General features: G+C 44.4%; 1 protein-coding gene across 2 annotated transcripts in view; it reads left to right on the forward strand.

The window, feature by feature from the left end:
- LOC146026401 (calcium-activated chloride channel regulator 1-like) overlaps positions 1–19,216 on the forward strand; it is a 105,202-nt gene that overhangs the window by 64,330 nt on the left and 21,656 nt on the right. For both annotated transcript variants that reach the window (XM_083157045.1, XM_083157046.1), the window contains 3 exons: positions 516–740; positions 2,292–2,516; positions 10,958–11,135. In XM_083157045.1, coding sequence (XP_083013171.1) covers positions 516–740; positions 2,292–2,516; positions 10,958–11,135 — 628 coding nt within the window. The remainder of the gene's footprint in view (positions 1–515; positions 741–2,291; positions 2,517–10,957; positions 11,136–19,216) is intronic.

Consider the following 19,216-nt stretch of genomic DNA (forward strand, 5'->3'; position numbering starts at 1 on the left):
CCTCCTGTATCCCACACAAACATCCTTTGCCTGTTTACAGAGCAGAGTACCCAACACTGAAAATACTCATCTGGCGCCAATCTATTTCCATTGTGACATCTGTTACAGGGACAGAAATGGGTGCTATCTGGGGTGTAACAATTTCCAGGGTGCTAGCTGGACTGCACTGGGGGAGGGGGATATTTTTGATATTCTGGGAATCATTGTATTGAGTTGATTGTCTGCTTGATGGAAGTTTGGGGGTCTGTGTTCAGTCTCAGTGGGGGAAGTGGAGGTTTGTGGTTTGTCACAGCAGCACATACAATTAATTTTAATTAAGACATTCCTCACTATAGAACTAAAGTAACTATTCAAATGTCTTTAAATGAAGTCACTTACTGTAAATGGCAAATTAACCTATTTCCTGTCTTGGGTTTTGAAGTGTGTTAGATTTTACAGTTCTTTGACAAGTTCTACTGTTTTTGGTTGTTAATATGTAAATATGTACTATATTGTTTGTATTTTACTATTTTCAGGTGAATATGTTTTGCGATAAAACCAACCATAACGCAGAAGCCCCAAATCAGCAAAACAGATTATGTAACTACCAGAGCACATGGGAAATCATTATGAAATCTGAGGACATAACAGGATCTTCTCCAATAAAGAACACAAGTGTTAAGGCTCCTGTATTCTCATTGTTGCAGTATAAAGATAGAGTGGTTACCTTAGTACTTGATGTCTCAACAAGCATGCGGGAGGTATGGATTATTTTTAAAGAAACATATTCATTTTTAAGCAATAACCGATTAGCCAATACTCCTTTTGAAGGCTGAGGAAGTCTGACCCTTAGACTCTTTAATAAATGCAAATTACCTGGCTTATATATGGCTTTCAGCAAAGCAGACAATTTTAGTTTTAAATCTAGTTAAACTTATCAGAGCTCTGTTGCCACCATAACCAAGTTAAAGGGGGGTGGTTTGTCAGAAATGTTTGTTCTAAAGAGAAGGTTGTGCCTCCTTTAGCATACTAAATAACCATCAGCTGTAAGGGGGCGTCCATTTTGCAAGTGACATTCTAACAGGAGGAGTGCTGGGACCTCAGACAGGAGGATATGCTGGCCCCGGCGGGCATCAATGGACCAGGCGGCAGCGGTGAGGAGGGGAAGGGAGCACAGCTGGCAGCAACAGATTCAGCGACGACGGCCCCATTAACCCCCAGCAATAGCTTCCACAGACCCCGCAGCACCCAAACTTACCTGGCGTCTCCAAGCCACGCCCTGTATATAATATATGGATGACTTGTGTTTAATCACTAAACATAGCTTCCACCAATGACAACGGGTGGTGAGCACACAACATTTTTTACACTAGAAAGAGACAGATGACGGTGGGGCAAAGAGACACAGATAGAGAGGAGAGGGGACAAAGATTAAAGAGAGACACTGAATTCCTGGCAAGCTAGCAACCCAGCAAATGAAGGGTCCTTAAATTTAAGTTTGCTATCATTTGATCATTTTCAGTCTGGGTGAAGTACCAACACTGTGTCAACTGAAAGTAAATATGAATTATTATACTATTCACATTTTGAATATTAACCCCTTACCGACGCAGCATGTTTTTGCCTTCCTGACAGAGGCCTTTTTTTCAAATCTGACATGTATCACTTAAGTGGGGATAACTTTTTTTTGCTTTTACTTATCCCAGTGATTTTGAGATTGTTTTCCCGTGACACATTGTACTTTAAATTAGTGGTAAATTTTGGTCGATACAGTTTTTTTTTTTTGGTGAAAAATACCAAAATGTCGTAAAAAAATTGTACATTTTGCTATTTGCAAAATGTAAAATTTTCTGCTTGTGAGACAAATAATCATACCACTCAAAATAGTTAATAACTAACATAGACCATATCTAAACTTTATTTTTAAATCATTATTTCAACCTCCTTTAATTTTTTTGGACACTAGGGGGCAGCAGAGTCTAAATTTTACACATAACACAGTTTAACGCTGCTTTTGGCTGTTCACGTTTGAACAGCCAATCGCAGCGATCGCCCATGACGGGGGGCATCGCTGCCCCCCCTGGGCAATGAGGGAGGATGTCTGCTGTCAGGGACAGCAGACATCGTCCCTCTGTCACCGCGTCTGTAGACGCGGTGGCACTTTGAAGTCATGACGTACATTTACGTCATGTGTCGGGAAGTACATCCCGACCATGACGTAAATGTACGTCAAATGTCGGGAAGGGGTTAGTATATTATCGCTAATCATGTTTATCATCTAAGGTGTTCCCTTTTCTTCTTAATCCCTGCAGCATGATCGAATTAGTCGCATGTACCAAGCCTCAGAAGTATATATCATGCAAATTGTTGAGCCTGGATCTTATGTTGGAATTGTTGTATTCTCCACTAATGCTGCTGTCAAAACTGAATTAGTTAAAATAGTTGATACTTTCGACCGTGAAAAGCTGAAATTGTATCTTCCAAAGACGGCATCTGGTTATACAAACATTTGCGCTGGAGTTCGTATGGGATTTCAGGTACTTTATTAATTTCTTACTACTCTTTTATAATCATAGCCATGATAACATGATACATAGGAGCGCTGGTGAGGCACACACAATCTTATGAACCCTACACGCGGGGCAATGGGAGCTTTGTGCTGAGCAATAGGGTTCTGAGTGATCTGTCACTGCCCATGTTCTCAACTAGAGATGGGTCGTTCGCGAACGAAGCAGATCTTTTGGACGGATCCATTACAAGAATGAGGGAGCCGCAGATCCCAAAATGGTGAACCGTCATTCTTTTACGTTCAATTTAGTTTTTCATTACAATGCATTTGCCTGAGCTCAGCAGTGCCACCTGTGGCAGCTGAGATGTACTAACTCCGGAGACTGAGTACAGTGCTGTGACTGCAAGTGAAAGAAAGAATAACAAGGCTGCTGGTGCTAGGGATGGCCATCAGTGCAGATGCCATCGAACTGTTTAAAAGAAAAAAAAAGTAAAAAAAAAAATGTTGATTTTACCGTTTATGGCAATAAATGATTGTAAAACAAATTATGCTTCGTTATTATCAAATTACCCCTTTTTTCAAAGTGAGCCGATGATCCGTCTTATAAATCTGGATCTTTTCTCAGATTGATTACTTGATCCCAGCTCTTTTTAGTGACCCGTTTTGCCCATCTCTATTCTCAACAGAGACAACACGGGGATGACTAGATTTGTACTACATGCAGTATAATCTAGTCAGGCGATATCAATGTGTTGGGACTCATCATCGCCATTGCTGGGAGTCCTACACACACACACAGCGATTTGTGCTTAATTTCTAAGCAATCTAGTCAAATCTAGTCAGATCGCTTAGGCCAGTAGTTCCCAACCCTGGCCCTCAAGTACCCCCAACAGTGCACATTTTCCAGGTCACCCAGCAGGTGCACTCATTATTCAGACACATTTTAAAATATCCACAGGTGGAGCTAATTATGTCGCTTTTGATTCTGTTTGGAGACCTGGACAATGTGCACTGTTGGGGGTACTTGAGGACCAGGGTTGGGAACCACTGGCTTAGGCAATAACTTATTCTGTCTGTGGCAGTGGTTCCCAAAGTTTTTTAAATCCTGGTGCCCTAGAATTTTATTTAGGGGCACCCCCATGCAAAATGTTTCTTATTGACAAATTTAGAAATAAATATAAAATGTAAGTACATTTTATTTATATGTCATCCTTAGGTTTAATTAAGGGGTTAGAAACAATATTTGCTTCTGTGTGTCCACATTTTATGATTGGCAGCCAATAGTACTGGTTTTGCCTATTACATTGACCATAACTAATTTTAGCATTTTCGGGACTAACCAACCCTAGGCACCCCTGCAAGTGTCCCAATGCACCCCAGTTGCCATGGCAAATAGTTTGGGAACCACTGGAACTATGCCAAGTTCAGAAAAATAAATAAATGTTAAATGTTTCAGATTGGCAATTGGTGCTGACCACCAGGTCATGTTTTGTGGATTTCATTATTCATGCACAGAGGAGGTCCTATATTTTGCTGGATCAGTAATACTCCCACCTGATACCATAGACATGGGACCTTATTCTGGTTCACTCACAAAGGCAAATTCCTTCTCAATTGGACAAAACCATGTGCACTGCAGGTGGGGCTGATGTAACTTGTGCAGAAATAATTAGGGGGTATGGGTTAGGCTGCAGGTCGGAGTGATGTGTTAAGTTGGCGGGAGTTAGGTTAAGGCATTAGCAGGGGGGGTTATAGTCATGCTGTGGGAGGGGGTAAAGAGTTAGGCTGCAGGGAGGGAGGGTTGGGGTTTGGGGGGTTGGTAAATATACTTAATTGATCCCTGTCGAGATTCCCTCCATCGAGTTGGTATTCTGACCACTGGCATCCTGACCACAATTCATCTGTATGTATCTCCTGAGAATATATAACATACAATGGGGCTTCAAACGTGAAAAAATAGAGAGTGATAAACAGCCAGCCAATCAGCTCCATCAAACACAGTCTGTTACATTGCAGGTAGTAGCTAATTTATCACTCTCCATTTTATCACTTTTGAAGCTTACCGAATCTGGCCCAATGACTGTAGATTTGAAAGATTTATACAGCTACATTTTTTTTTTAAATAAAGTAATTTTTATTAAACAATCAGCGTCATATAGACCAACACTACAAATATCCAAAATACATAGAGATGGAGTAATATTCAATACATATACATGGAACTAGAGACAACAAATATACACATCACAAAAGTCAATACAGATATTCAAATAACAGTGAACAACATAGTGGAGGGCAGAAAATCCCAAGCATATAATAGCACATTCATATATTCTGATGGCTCGTACCTAGAACCTGCTGTGGCAAAGTAATAACCGCAGTGCCATACACAAATCAAGTTTATATAAACATCTTATAGAATAAAACTTAACAATCTAGCACTAAAACAAACTAAGCTACTGAAAATAAAATTACATATATAAGAAATGGTACTCCCACAATATCAACTGACCAAGAGAAGTACTGTATTAGAAGAAGAAAAAAAAAGATTGACATATAAAAAACAGAAAGTATGCTATGTGGAATGGTGCGGGGACGCACAGGCCGACTCAGAGGCGGATTGGCCCACCGGGAAACCGGGCTGTTTCCCGGTGGGCCGGACCAGATTTCACTCTGGCTGGGCCGCTTACCTTGATTAAAGCGGCCGCAGCCCAGCCTGGTCATAAACGGCAGCATTGCCCAAAACAAATATGGCCGCCGCATATATGCATATATTAAATGCATATATGCGGCGGCCATATTTGTTTTGGGCTATGCTGAGCAGCTGCGGCCGCTGGATGTCGACAGAAGCGCGGTGAGTAGCTTCTGTCGCTGTCGCTGCCGCCCTACCCCCTACCTCCCCCCCTCCAGCCACCACAGATGGGATCTGCATTGGCCATCCCTACCTGCGGCGCTGACGCCGACGGCAGTGACGGCTTTGATTGTGCAGCTCCACTGAAGGAGGCGGAGACACGGCTGCAGCACCTACGCGGGAGAGTGGACACTGGGCAAGAAGTGTATTTCTTTTCCGCGCCTGCCAGTGCCCGTCACAATGCCTGCAAGGCTGCCACCAGCCGCACCACCAAGCCTCCTGATGCCTGCTGCCCACCCGGCCGCCTGATTAATGTCTGCTGCCTGCATGGCCGCCCAGCTGCCAGATGCCTGCTGCCCAGTTAGGAAAGTTGAGTAAGTTTTGTGGAGCCTTTTTTTTTATGTTTTGAGCTAGTGAAAGGTTGGTGAAGGGGATGGAGAGGTACAGGGGCGAAGGGGGAAGTAGAGATGGGGGGTTGCAGGGAGGTCCAGGGGGGGCAAAGTGGTGCAGGTGTGACAGAGAGGTACAGGAACAACAGAGAGGGACTAAGTAAAAACCGGACCCGGATAAGACACCGGAAGGCCGGACCAGACATCAAACTCTGCATTCCGGAGCTTATAGTGTCTGGTCCGAGGGGTGTCCCATGCGGGGGGTGTCTTGTCCGGGGGGATGCCTGTGATTGCTCACACCAGGGACATGGGGAAGGGGTGATTACAGCCTCCCCGTGTGGTCTGGACCGTTCCAGTTTTTATTACACCCCCGGACCATGCGGTGAGGCTGTATTCTCCCCCCTCTCCTCTCCCAGGTGACCGGTGCGAGAGCAGCCCCATCAGATGGAGCACCCCCGGACAGGACACCCCCGGACCGGATACTACAAGCTCCGGAATGCAGAGTTTGATGTCCAGTCCGGCATTCCGGTGTCTTATCCGATTCCGGATTTTACCCATACCCCAACAGAGAGATGCAGGGCCGATTTGGGGACAGAGATGTGCAAGGGTGGCTATGGGTGCAGTGGTGCCAGGGGGACATGAGGTGATGGATGTACAAATACAGTATATTTGTACTGTATTCTTGTTATTTATTCAATGTTATGCCAAGCTTTGTCTCCCCGTATTGTTCCTTTGTACGGCGCTGCGAAACACTTGTGGCGCCTTATAAATAAAATTATAATAATAATAATAATAATGGATGGGTGCAGGGGGGACAGAGGGGTGCAGGGGGGACAGAGGGGTGCAAGGTGGGACAGAGGGGTGCAAGAGATCAGAGAGGTGCAAGAGTGATGGGGGACAGAGAGGTGGAGAGGTGCAAGAGGAACGGAGAGGTGTAGGACAGCAGGGAGTGAGAAGTGCAGGGTTGACATAAAAGAAATAAAAGATTTCATTGATTTATCATGACTTTAGTTTATTTTAGTTTTTTTAATCTGTAACATGTAGTAGCCGCGATGCCTCCTTGGGCGAAGTTCCTGCGAGTTAGCCTGTATTTTAAAGCAACCTTAATTTAATTTAAACAGCAAATTGACTTGGTTTTACCATTTAAATTGTAGCTGTAGTAAAAATATCACCAGAATGGCACCTCTGTCCGAACCTTGCCGGGATACAGTCGGCATCCCGGCAATCAGGATGCTGGCCTTGAGTTTACCAAAGGCAGTATCCCAACTGCTGTCAGAACACTGGTGCCAGAACTTCGAAACGCATTAGGATGCTAACGATGCATTACAGACATCCGACATACCGAATGTAAGAGGCGGGTTAGGGTCAATCCGTGGAAGTGGGGGTTAGGTTTAGGCACTAGGGTATTCAGGTTTAGGCTGGGAGGGAGTGGAAAGTTAGAGTTCGGCAGAGAGTTCAGCAGGGGGAGAGGGGGTTAGGGCCTTACAATGGAGGTTGAGGATGTGAGGGTTAGATTTTTGAGTGGCGGGGTATGGGGATAGGTTTAGGCAGTAGCTGGGAGGGTTAGGCAGCTGCAAAGGAGGGGTAGGTGGAGAGGGTCAGGCTGCGTATGGAACTAATGTCTGGAGTTTCCGTATCGGCCTTTTAATCAGTGGCATCCTGTCCGCCGGAATGTGGTATGGATCTCCCTTGCAGGACAGTACTTAATGCTCATAAAAGATGATATGTTGACTATTTTGGTGGAAAAGTAAAGCATCACAGAGGTTTGGTGGCAAATAATGCGTTTATACCTACGAGTACTTTCCTGAGTTCTGGGAGAATCATTCTGGAGAGAACAGGCACAACACATATAAAAAACAGATGCCTCTTATAATGTTACAAATCAGCCGAGAAGGTGGACGGGGATTTGCTGCAGGATCAGAGCATGGTACTAACCTCATCTAATAGGAGCTACTGTTGGGAATCCCCATGGCTAGCACATATACTTTTACACTGAATCCACATATGAAGTAAGGTATTTCTGATATCAGGCCCAAAGCTGATCAGATTGTACTCCCCCCCCCCCCCCCCCCCTCACATGCACTCAGGAAGATTAGGAACTCTGGGGTAGATTTATTAAGCTCAGTGAAGTGATAAAGTGTCTGGTTTTTATCACTGGCCAATCAGCTCCTACCTGTCATTTTTCTAACCAAGCCTGTAACTTAACAGTCAGGAGCTGATTGGCCGGTGATAAAGTACCAGCCACATTATCACTTTACCAAGCTTAATAAATCTGCCACCCAGTACAGGCCTGACTCTACTGAAAAACCAAGACAGGGGCACAGACTCAATGGACAGCTTCTTTCTTCCCTTAGTGATTTATTAAAAATGTTATGCTGCTGCTCATTAAGTGGAATCTTATACGGCATATCTGCAAGTCACGTTGGTAGGTTCTTTCTAGGAGATCATATAACTGTTAGATTACATGTAAAATAAAAATTTGTAAATAGTGATGATAATGTGAGACGCATGGTTAGCAAAGCCATCAGCATTACAGACTGAGGTCTTAGGTTTCACTCCCAAGGCTATATCTGTTTGGAGTTTGTATGTCCTTCCTGTATTTACTTGGGGTTCCTCAATGTACTGCTCATTCCAGTTAACCATAGCCGGCTCTAACCAATTTGATGCCCTATGCTAGATTTTGGCTGCTACCATGTAGCGCTAGCACTAGTTCCATCTCTCCGTCTCCATAAGGGCCGTATACACATAAGGCCACACAGTAATGACCCTCACACATTAAGCCTCACACCTCAATACATTAGTAATGTCCTTATACACAAAGCACAGTAATGCCCATTAGACATTATTCCAAAACATATTTCTATTTAACTGGATTAGTCCTGACTATTGTCTTGTGGTAGTGTCGAGCAGGCAGCAATGTGCAGGGGCAGTCTCCTGGACTCCAAAAACACACATGGGAAGAGAAGCTGCTGCAAATGGGCATGCACAAAAGCCCACCTGCCCCCGGCTGTGTGGCACTTTGTGAATTTTGGATCATTCCATGTGTCATAATGTGAATATTGGCTCATACTGTGTGGCATAAGGTGTACAGGTTTTTCGATAGAAAAAAAGGGCCCTCTTGTTATGGTGCATAATGTGTTCAAGGGAGGTGGCCCATACTCAGTGTCCCTCGGCGCAGGGGGGGGGACGGACAGTTGGGAGACCCGCTGTCACCCTCCCCATGTCTCTATCTCCCCAGCCCCACAGGCTGCAGAATAGACCCTGTACGCATGCGCCTATTCTGCAGCCTGAGGGGCTGGGGACAAAGCCAGCAGCTCAGAGAAAATTGGGCGTAGCCTCGTTGAAATAGGCCACACCCCCATATTGATAGGCCACGCCCCCAAAAATCAAGCAGCAACATCCCCTCCCTTTTAGGGCTGCTTCAAGACATTTCCCGGGCTGGTTTTAATTCCCAATCCGCCCCTGGGCCGACTCCAGCCATCTGGTCCATATATGGGGTGGGATGAACTAACCGCATTTTCAAATGTACTAATACCCGGCTGCCGCGTCATCGCAGGGCAGGGTTTCGCCACCTTTGGGTGGCGATAACCTATAGAAGCCTATGGGCTTCTATCGCCATCCACTGCCCGCCGCAGACTCCTACCCCCCTCCCCGTCCTCCGTGCTGCTCCTCCTCTCCCAGCAGCATGTCACAGCCGGGGATTTCCTTCCAGCTGCAGGGGGGAAGAGTTGACGCCGGGTACCACCACGGAGACCCCCGCACACCACATCACAGGTATCGCGGGTATCCGTCACCGCACTGCGATGCTAGCCGCATATGTTAGTACATATGCGGCAGCATCACGGCAGGGGGGGGGGGTGGCAAGGGGTGGCGATGTATGTTTATACATCCCGCCCATGGTCATACAGCTAAATTTTTTATTTGAAGTTTTTATTTCATTTGTGTATGTATTTATTCTGTTTGGAATGGCTGTGCAATCTTGTGAGTTATTATACACAGTAGCTGTTCTTGGATTGGCAATGACCAGCCAACGTAACAAGGCTTTATGCTTTATTTGTGGAAGCAAATGTAGAGCTGCAATCTGCTGAAGCTCAAATCAAATATTTCTGTATTGCTTATTCCATATATGATACAAATGTGATTACTGTATACCGTGAGGCTCAACCTGTTTGGCTCTAGGATAAAAGAGCTTACATGCACCTTACCTAAATGAACTTTGATTAGTACAGGACATGTAGACAAGACATTTTGTAACCTGACAGAGATCTACAGTAACTCTAGTCTATGTGATACTACGTTTATCAGCCATTCATCAAGTGACCGCGTATAGTGATAATTGTGTATGACTTGTTTGTAAATGATTTATGAAAGTAAGATGACTCTATATAATTCAATGTATAATTACTGTGGTACTCTGAGACTAAAGACAAAGGTCTCACCCTGAATATTGTGCCTTGTTCTTAAATAAAAATATCTGGTTATCATCGCAAGGGAAGATGATTTCGCTTTAACAGATCACTGCTGATTGGTTCATCAATGTAGCAAAACTTGTAGCGGAACAGGGGTATACGCAGTTCATCAGCCAGTGACTGGTAAAGCCGGGCACTTGTGTATTATCTGGGCGCCCGATTTTTTCATTGCATGCCACTACTTAAGGCATGCGATGCGATTTTTCATTGTAAAGACCAGATTTTTAATTGAATAGTCACCCATGGGTGATTTCATACCCCCACTATCCAACTATGCATGGAGTTGATTTTATATACGCTTCGGGCTTGGCGGCTCGCTGCGCTAGCCACACTATATAAATTCAACTGCATGCGTAGTTGGATAGTGGGGGTATGAAATCACCCATGGGTGACTATACAATTAAAAATTGGGTCTTTACAATGAAAAATCGCATCGCATGAATTGTATGCCACTATATTGCATGCGATGCGATGCAATACAATGAAAAAATCGGGCGCCCAGATATTACACAAGTACTAAAAGCCGTCTGTGCAAGTTGCGGATCTTAGGCGCTAAGTGGAGAATATTCCTCGTCCGCCTTGTACATAAACAGTGACAAGTTGGTGCTGCGCATGCACAGATTCACTACCGGCGGCACAGTAGCTCAGTCCACTTCAAAGATATTCTACATTTCAGCTATCTCTAATTAACAATTATATTTAAATAAACCATAAAATGTGACTAAAATGTAATATTATTTGTCCGTGACTATGTATACAGGTTAACAAGAAGCTGGATGGGAGCACACATGGAACTGAAATTGTGTTATTAACAGATGGAGAGGACAATGGTATTAGAACATGTTTAGATGAAGTTAGAGATAGCGGGGCGACCGTTCATACCATTGCCCTAGGACTCGATGCAGACCGATGGCTAGAGCAATTATCCAAAATAACAGGTGGGTTATATTTCTGCAAACAAGGCACCATATACATCTAAGGGGATTAAAACAACAACTCTCAGGCTCAGGGCCGTCTTTCCCATTGGGCTGAATGGGCAGTTGCCCAGGGGCCCAAGGATTGTAGGGGCCCAGCCCACTGGGGAAGACGGCACTGCTCTGGGGAATGGCGGTGGGCGGCTGTGATGCCGTCAGCGGCTGTCAGCGGCGACTCAGCGGTGGCGGCGGTGATCCAGGCAGTGGGGGGCTGGGATCTTGATGTAGCAATCTGGGCGGCATATGTCGGGGATGCTCCGGGCAGCAGCTGTCAGCGTTGTCCATACAGGCAGTGGTGACTCAGACCTTGCTGTAGCGCTATTTGCCGCCGGGCGGGAAGCGCTGCTGATTCTGAAAATTCTAACCGGACGTTGATTGGCCGGACGCTCAGCCAATCAGTGTCCGGCCAGTCTTTTCAAAATCTGCAGCGCTTCCTGCCCAGCAGCAAATAGCGCTACATCAAGTTCTGAGCGAGCTGCCTGGACGGACAACGCTGACAGCTGCTGCCTGGATCCCCACCACACACCGCTACATCAATCTCCCAGCCCCCCCCCCCCCGCTGCCTGGATCACCGCCGCCACCGATGAGTCGCCTAGACAGATGCCGCTGACAGCTGCTGCCCGGATCCCCGCCACACAACTCCCAGCCCTCCTCTGCTGCTGCACATAGGTGGGTGGAGGGGGGCCCTAAAAATTATTTTGCCCAGGGGCCCAGTAGATTGTTAAGACGGCCCTGCTCAGGCTTCCTTAATGGCTGGCCCAGCCCCCAATGCTGTTTGTATAACATACTCTTTGGGGTTTTTTCTCATCTTACTTGTATAGGGAATTGATTGGGGTTCCAAACAACACCTCAAATTACTGATACATTGAAATGAATGATTCTGTGACTAATTAAAGGGGTATGGGTCACAGGGTTGACAAGAGCAAGGTTGACAGTCATTAGGTCGACCACTGATGGTCGACATGCATCAAGATTGACATGACTGAAGGACGACATGGGGTTAGGTCAACACAAGCATTAGGTAGACATGCACAAGGTCAACAGTCAAAAGGTCAACATACGGTTTTTCACTTTTGTTGTTCTGAATGTCGACACAATCGACATGGACACCGTAACATTTCACCGCTTCCACTCACATGGCTCGTTGCGCTCGCCATGCTTCGATCACGCTGCTTTGCTATTCTCCCACCACGCCCTAGTAGATGGTAGGGCATGAAATACCACCTGTTGGCACATGTCAGCTAAAAGAAAACTGAAAAAACCCATGTTGACATTTAGACCTAATGCATGTGCCACCCTAATGACCCTGTTGACCTAACCACATGTCGACCTTCAGTCAAGTCGACCTTCATGCAAGTCGACCTAATGACTGTTGACCTTCCTCTTGTCGACCTAGTAACCGTATACCAAATTAAAGCTAGGTACGATACAACTTAAATCCAGTCTACCATTGAACTTGTATATTTGAATAGTTTACATTAAATATATATTTCTGAATATTTAAATGAGAGTTAATTTGATTTAATTTACACAAAATACACTTTTTAATGGGTGAATGTTTGTAATGTGTGCTATGAGAAAGTGGCTTTTGCACCACAGCACACTGATCGCTACTGTACATGAGTAGCTATATCTACAAAGAACTGCTTCTTCATTTACAGGTTGTGGTAAGACAATTTTATGACACATTATCTTATTCTGGTCCATTCGCAATGCCGTGTGCGTTTGCATAGGGCCGATGTTTTCTCTTTGCGCATGCGCAATTCTGAGCATGTGCATGCACTGAGTGTGTGCTGCCATGGTGAACAACCTGTTTGCTGGAATGATCGAGTCCCAATTACGCTCTAATAATAAATTATTACAAAATGGCAGAATTACCTTAAACTAACTTTTGGAGGAAGATATGTACTTGGGTAGTTTCACTGCGGCAGTAACGTAGTTAGCGTAGCATCCCCGTCAGAATCAGCATAGTCTTCCCGCGGCCAGCATAGTCAGCGTCCCTGTCAGAATTAGCGTAGTGTTCCCGCGGCTTGCTTAAGTAGTTAGTGTAGTCAGTCAGGCATCCCTGTCAGTATCAGCGTCGTCTTCCCGCCCGTTTGCGGCTAGCCGGAGCTTACGTAGTTAGCATAGTCAGTCAGCGTTACGCAGTTATCATAGTCAGTCAACACTTATTACATTGTGTGGGAACCATTGACCATTTTAACCTGCCTGACATAAGAGGTGTGAATGTGTTCCTGAAACACCCCCACTATCCACACCAGCCCGAAGCGTGGCGAGCATAGCGACTTGTTCAAACCCTCACTATCTGCGTCGGCGTGGAGTTGATTTTATAAACTGTGGCGAGCGCAGCGAGCCACCAAGCCCGAAGCGTGGTGAGGGGACGTGGAATACACGTCAAGTAGCCCGCGCCCCCTTGCGGGGCCCGCTGCACTTGCCACGCTTTGGGCTCGGTGGCTCGCCACACTTTATATAATCAACTCCTCTCCGATGTGGATAGTGGGGGTATGAAGAAAGTCGGGAGGACGCGTACCGTGGCCGCTCGCCACGCTTCGGGCTGTTGTGGATAGTGTGGGATTGAAATGGAGGCATTTGCCAGTATGTAACATGGAGCACTGGCAAATGCGTCCTTTATTGTGAATGGGACGCACTTGCGCACCACACCCCCCCACTACCGAATCCCTAACCCTGTCCACAGGGTTGCCGTACCCTGCCGCCATCGTTACTGAGACGCATGTGCGTCTGAGACTCTCCAACGGTGCCCGCATGATCCCCTCTCTGCCGGCATCCGCTAGCGCAGGGGATCTAGCGTTAACCGGCGCTGTGTGAGAGGCGCTCATTGGCTTGCCTGGGATGCCATGGACAGAGCTTCAGCTCCCGGGGACAGTATGGTGACTAGCAGCCTGACGGGGATACTACACTGACTACGCAGGGCTGCCACGGAGTCACTACACTGACTACACTAGGCAGCATTTGGACTACGCTGACAATGTAGCTTAGCCTACGCTGAAAACGTAGCGTAGTCTGCCATCGTGAAACTACACAAGTACCAGAAGATCTTGTAATCACAGATGAGGAGATTTTTTCCACTCCTTCTTTTATATTCCTCATATATAAAGTAAATTATATAAAGTAAATACAAACAAACAAAAGAAAACATAGTGTAGTAGTCTTTACTTTCCACAAGATATCAGAAAACTCATAAAGGCATCTTTCACACAGTTTTTCTTCTCCTATGTCGTTTAGAGAAATCAGCTCACATGTATGCTTACTTGTATTAAGCGAGGTCTCCTCCTATAAAGGTTTCTTTTCATCCATATGAAACAATCAAGCAAGATTGTATTGAAGTAAATAAAAAAACTGTTTATTTTTCCATAAAAATACTTTTCATTAAAATTTGTATAGATAAATGAATCACCGGAAGTGACGTAGCACACCATCGTGGAACGCACAGCATCTTTAATAGTGGAACGCATATGTCCATCCTATTACGCTCCCCGCCTCTCAGTTAATGCCACTGCCGGAGGTCTCCCAATCTACGTATTATGGAGTGCTCGTTATACATCCCGGCGAACCCTTCCGGCAGACGTTGTGCGTTCCCACTATTGTGGAACGCACACCGGCAATTTATCTCTATATCGTTTAATTTTACAGATATCACTTTCTTTTTATCACTAGGATGTAGGGGAAAATAATGCCCTTCCCATTATATGCGCCCTTATGCTCTTATATCCAGAATATATTTTATGTGGATTTCTTTCTGGATTTTCGGCCCGTGGATAACCACTCCCTCCTAGACGGAGGTTACTAATCACTAGGGGTATATAAACCCAACCAGGAGAACATGAATTTTATGCCAGGCTGCGAATGGATGTTTTTGTAAAACATCCATTCACAGCCAGTGCAAACATATGCGCATTATGAATGGTGGACTGGCATAACCCCCATAGTCTGTTTTCCAGCATTTGGAAGCAAATGGTCAAATGCTACATGACCTACATCATGAAATTTACCCGGAAAGGATAAAAAATGTCACTATGTATAAGGTATCCATTGATTTATTGTGAATGACCTTTTATAAAATCTTTAAGCTAGCTTATTACTAAAATAAAGACACGGACACCACTGCGTAATTTTATGAGGTCAATAATATTTATTAAATGGAATGACCCTTCTGGTAAGGGATGACAGGAAAGCGCTTGATGAGCTCTAACCAACTAAGAGTTATAAAAAATGCAGCAACTGAAATGCCCCAACTTTACATGGTGGTGATTTAAACGTCCCAACTATATAAAATGGAGGTGACTGAAATACCCCATCTGACTAAAGGCATAACCTGCATTGAGAAGGCATCACAACCCTTTACTATTCCATAGCGTGGACATTTCTGATAGAAATGCCCATTGTCCCCCCCATAAGGACAGAACTCCCCAGCCATCATTGGAAAGGGTAGGTGCCCCAAAAAAACACTCATGTCCCATGTAACTGCTTTCCAAGAGCGCCTTTTCTCCTAAAGTAAAATTGTGAAAATTATATTCGGATAATAAAGCTGAATCACAGGTTGAATAATAAAAATGGAGGACGAATGGGCTTCCGAGCACATAAAAGGAAGTGGAAATTCCAAAACTAGCTATAAATATCCATCTTAAATTACCTCCCAAAAATCTCCTGATAGGCTAAACTGAAAACAACTACCAAATCACTCAAGGGGACTGATCTGCCTAGCAACAGTTCTTCTTTCCTACTAATCACAAAAACAGAAGAATAGTATATGCCTTCATGCCTGTGCAGCCCTTACTTAACCCCTTACCGACGCCGCCTGTTTTTGCCTTCCTGACAGAGCCCTTTTTTTCAAATCTGACATGTATCACTTAAGTGGGGATAACTTTTTTTGCTTTTACTTATCCCAGTGATTTTGAGATTGTTTTCTCGTGACACATTGTACTTCAAGTTAGTGGTAAATTTTGGTCGATACAGTCTGTGTTTTTTTGTGAAAAATACCAAAATGTCGTAAAAAAATTTAAAATTTTGCAATTTGCAAAATGTTAAATTTTCTGCTTGTGAGACAAATAATCATACCACTCAAAATAGTTAATAACTAACATAGACCATATGTATACTTTATGTTTCCATCATTATTTCAACCTCCTTTTAATTTTTTTGGACACTAGGAGGCTTAAAATATGAATAGCAAATTCTAAAATTTTCAAGAAAATTTCAAACACTGATTTTTTTAGGGACCAGTTCAGTTCTGATGTGACTTTGAGGGACTTGTATGTGAGACACCCCCATAAATGATGCCATTTCAAAAACTGCACCCCTCACAGTATTCAAAACAGCATTTTGGAAGTTTGTTAACCCTTTAGGTGTTTCACAGGAATTAAAACAAAGTGTAGGTGAAATTTCAAAATTTAATTTTTTTTGCAGATTTGCAATTTTAATACATTTTTCTAAGGAACACAGTAGATTTTACTAGAGAAATGTGACTAAAAATTGATTCCCCCAATTCTTTTGTTTTCATAAATATCCTATATGTGGCCCTAGTGTGCACGTTGACCAAACCACAGGCTTCATAATAGAAGGAGCACCTACTTGATTTTGGAGCCTCCTTTTTATGAGATTATTTTTTAGGCACCATGTAGGTTTCTAGGCACCATAAGATGCTAAAAGTTAGGAACCCCCCCACAAGTGACCCCATTTTGCAAACTACACCCCTCAGGAAATTCATCTAGGGGTATAGTGTACATTTCAAACCCCCAGGGGTTTCACCAATTGTGGTACAACTGGGCTGTGAAATGAAAAATTATTTTTTTTTACACAAAAATGCAGTTCTGGCTCAAAATTTTTCATTTTCACAAGGAATGAAGGAGACAAAGCACCCCAAAATCTGTGCCGCAATTTCTCCCAAGTACGGCAATGCCTCATATGTGACTAAAAAATACCATTTGGGTGCATGGCAGGACTCAGAAGGGAAGGAGTGATATTTGGATTTTGCAGCACACATTCTGGTGGAATGAATGGTGGGTGCTATGTCGCATTAGCAAGACCCCCGAAGCACCAATACAGTGGAACCCCCCACAAGTGACCCCATTTTGCAAACTACACCCCTCAGGGAATTCATCTAGGGATATAGTGTACATTTCAATCCCCCAGGGGTTTCACCAATTTTGGTACAACTGGGCTGTGAAAATGAAAAATTACATTTTTTACACAAAAATGCAGTTCTGGCTCAAAATTTTTCATTTTCACAAGGAATGAAGGAGACAAAGCACCCCAAAATCTGTGCCGCAATTTCTCCCGAGTACGGCAATGCCTCATATGTGACCAAAAAATACCATTTGGGTGCATGGCAGGACTCAGAAGGGAAGGAGTGATATTTGGATTTTGCAGCACACATTCTGGTGGAATGAATGGTGGGTGCTATGTCGCATTAGCAAGACCCCCGAAAGCACCAATACAGTGGAACCCCCCACAAGTGACCCCATTTTGCAAACTACACCCCTCAGGGAATTCATCTAGGGATATAGTGTACATTTCAAACCCCCAGGGGTTTCACCAATTGTGGTACAACTGGGCTGTGAAAATGAAAAATTACATTTTTTTACACAAAAATGCAGTTCTGGCTCAAAATTTTTCATTTTCACAAGGAATGAAGGAGACAAAGCACCCCAAAATCTGTGCCCCAATTTCTCCCGAGTACCGCAATGCCTCATATGTGACCAAAAAATGGCAGGACTCAGAAGGGAAGGAGTGATATTTGGATTTTGCAGCACACATTCTGGTGGAATGAATGGTGGGTGCTATGTCGCATTAGCAAGACCCCCGAAGCACCAATACAGTGGAACCCCCCCACAAGTGACCCCATTTTGCAAACTACACCCCTCAGGGAATTCATCTAGGGATATAGTGTACATTTCAAACCCCCAGGGGTTTCACCAATTGTGGTACAACTGGGCTGTGAAAATGAAAAATTACATTTTTTTACACAAAAATGCAGTTCTGGCTCAACATTTTTCATTTTCACAAGGAATGAAGGAGACAAAGCACCCCAAAATCTGTGCCCCAATTTCTCCCGAGTACGGCAATGCCTCATATGTGGCCAAAAAATACCATTTGGGTGCATGGCAGGACTCAGAAGGGAAGAAGTGATATTTGGATTTTGCATCACACATTCTGGTGGAATGAATGGTGGGTGCTATGTCGCATTAGCAAGACCCCCGAAGCACGGTGAAATGATGAACCTAATAATCCATAGATGTGTGGTATATTTTAAAGCACTCCTTCATACATAGGCCGATTTTGTCGGGGCAAGTTTCACAGTGGAAAATAGTTTGCTTTCGTATTCCCTTTTTATAGCAAACTTTGCACCTTTTTTGTGTCCTGCCCTTTTTTCCAGTGGAGGGGATTTCGTTAGGAAAATGCTGCCCTGATACAATACGGGTGCCAGTACTAGAAGTACTGGGGCCAGTACTAGAAGTACTGGGGCCCTCTGCCTGCTGGTTCCCAAATATTAGGCCCTTTATGACTTCCTCTTGAAAGTGCATAAATGTCCCCGTCTGGCTGGTAGAACGGAATAGTACGTAAGCGTTATACAGTGCCATCTGGATGATATACACGGCCAGCTTCTTATACCATATTTTTGTTTTCCGCAGGGCACTGTACAGCTTCAGTACCTGATCTGAAAGATCCACTCCGCCCATGTACTTATTGTAATCTAGGATACAAATAGGTTTTGAGATGTGGGTTCTGGTACCTCGTACAGGAACGGAGGTGGTACTGTCTCCGTGAATTGTTGTCAGTATAAGGACATCCCTCTTGTCCTTATATTTGACCAACAACATATTTTCGGTGCATATTCCCCTGCTTTCACCCTTTCTCAGTAATTAGGCAACGTGTGTTTTTGGGAGGCCTCTTTGGTTCTTGCGCACAGTACCGCAAGCTGCTGTACCTCTTGAACCAAGGGCCTTAAACAGGGGGATGCTGGTGTAAAAGTTATCCACATAGAGGTGATAACCCTTATCCAGGAAGGGGTGCACTAAATCCCAGAC

The sequence above is a fragment of the Crinia signifera genome, chromosome 8 (assembly GCF_055691185.1).
Source record: "Crinia signifera chromosome 8, ASM5569118v1, whole genome shotgun sequence".
NCBI lineage: Eukaryota > Metazoa > Chordata > Amphibia > Anura > Myobatrachidae > Crinia > Crinia signifera.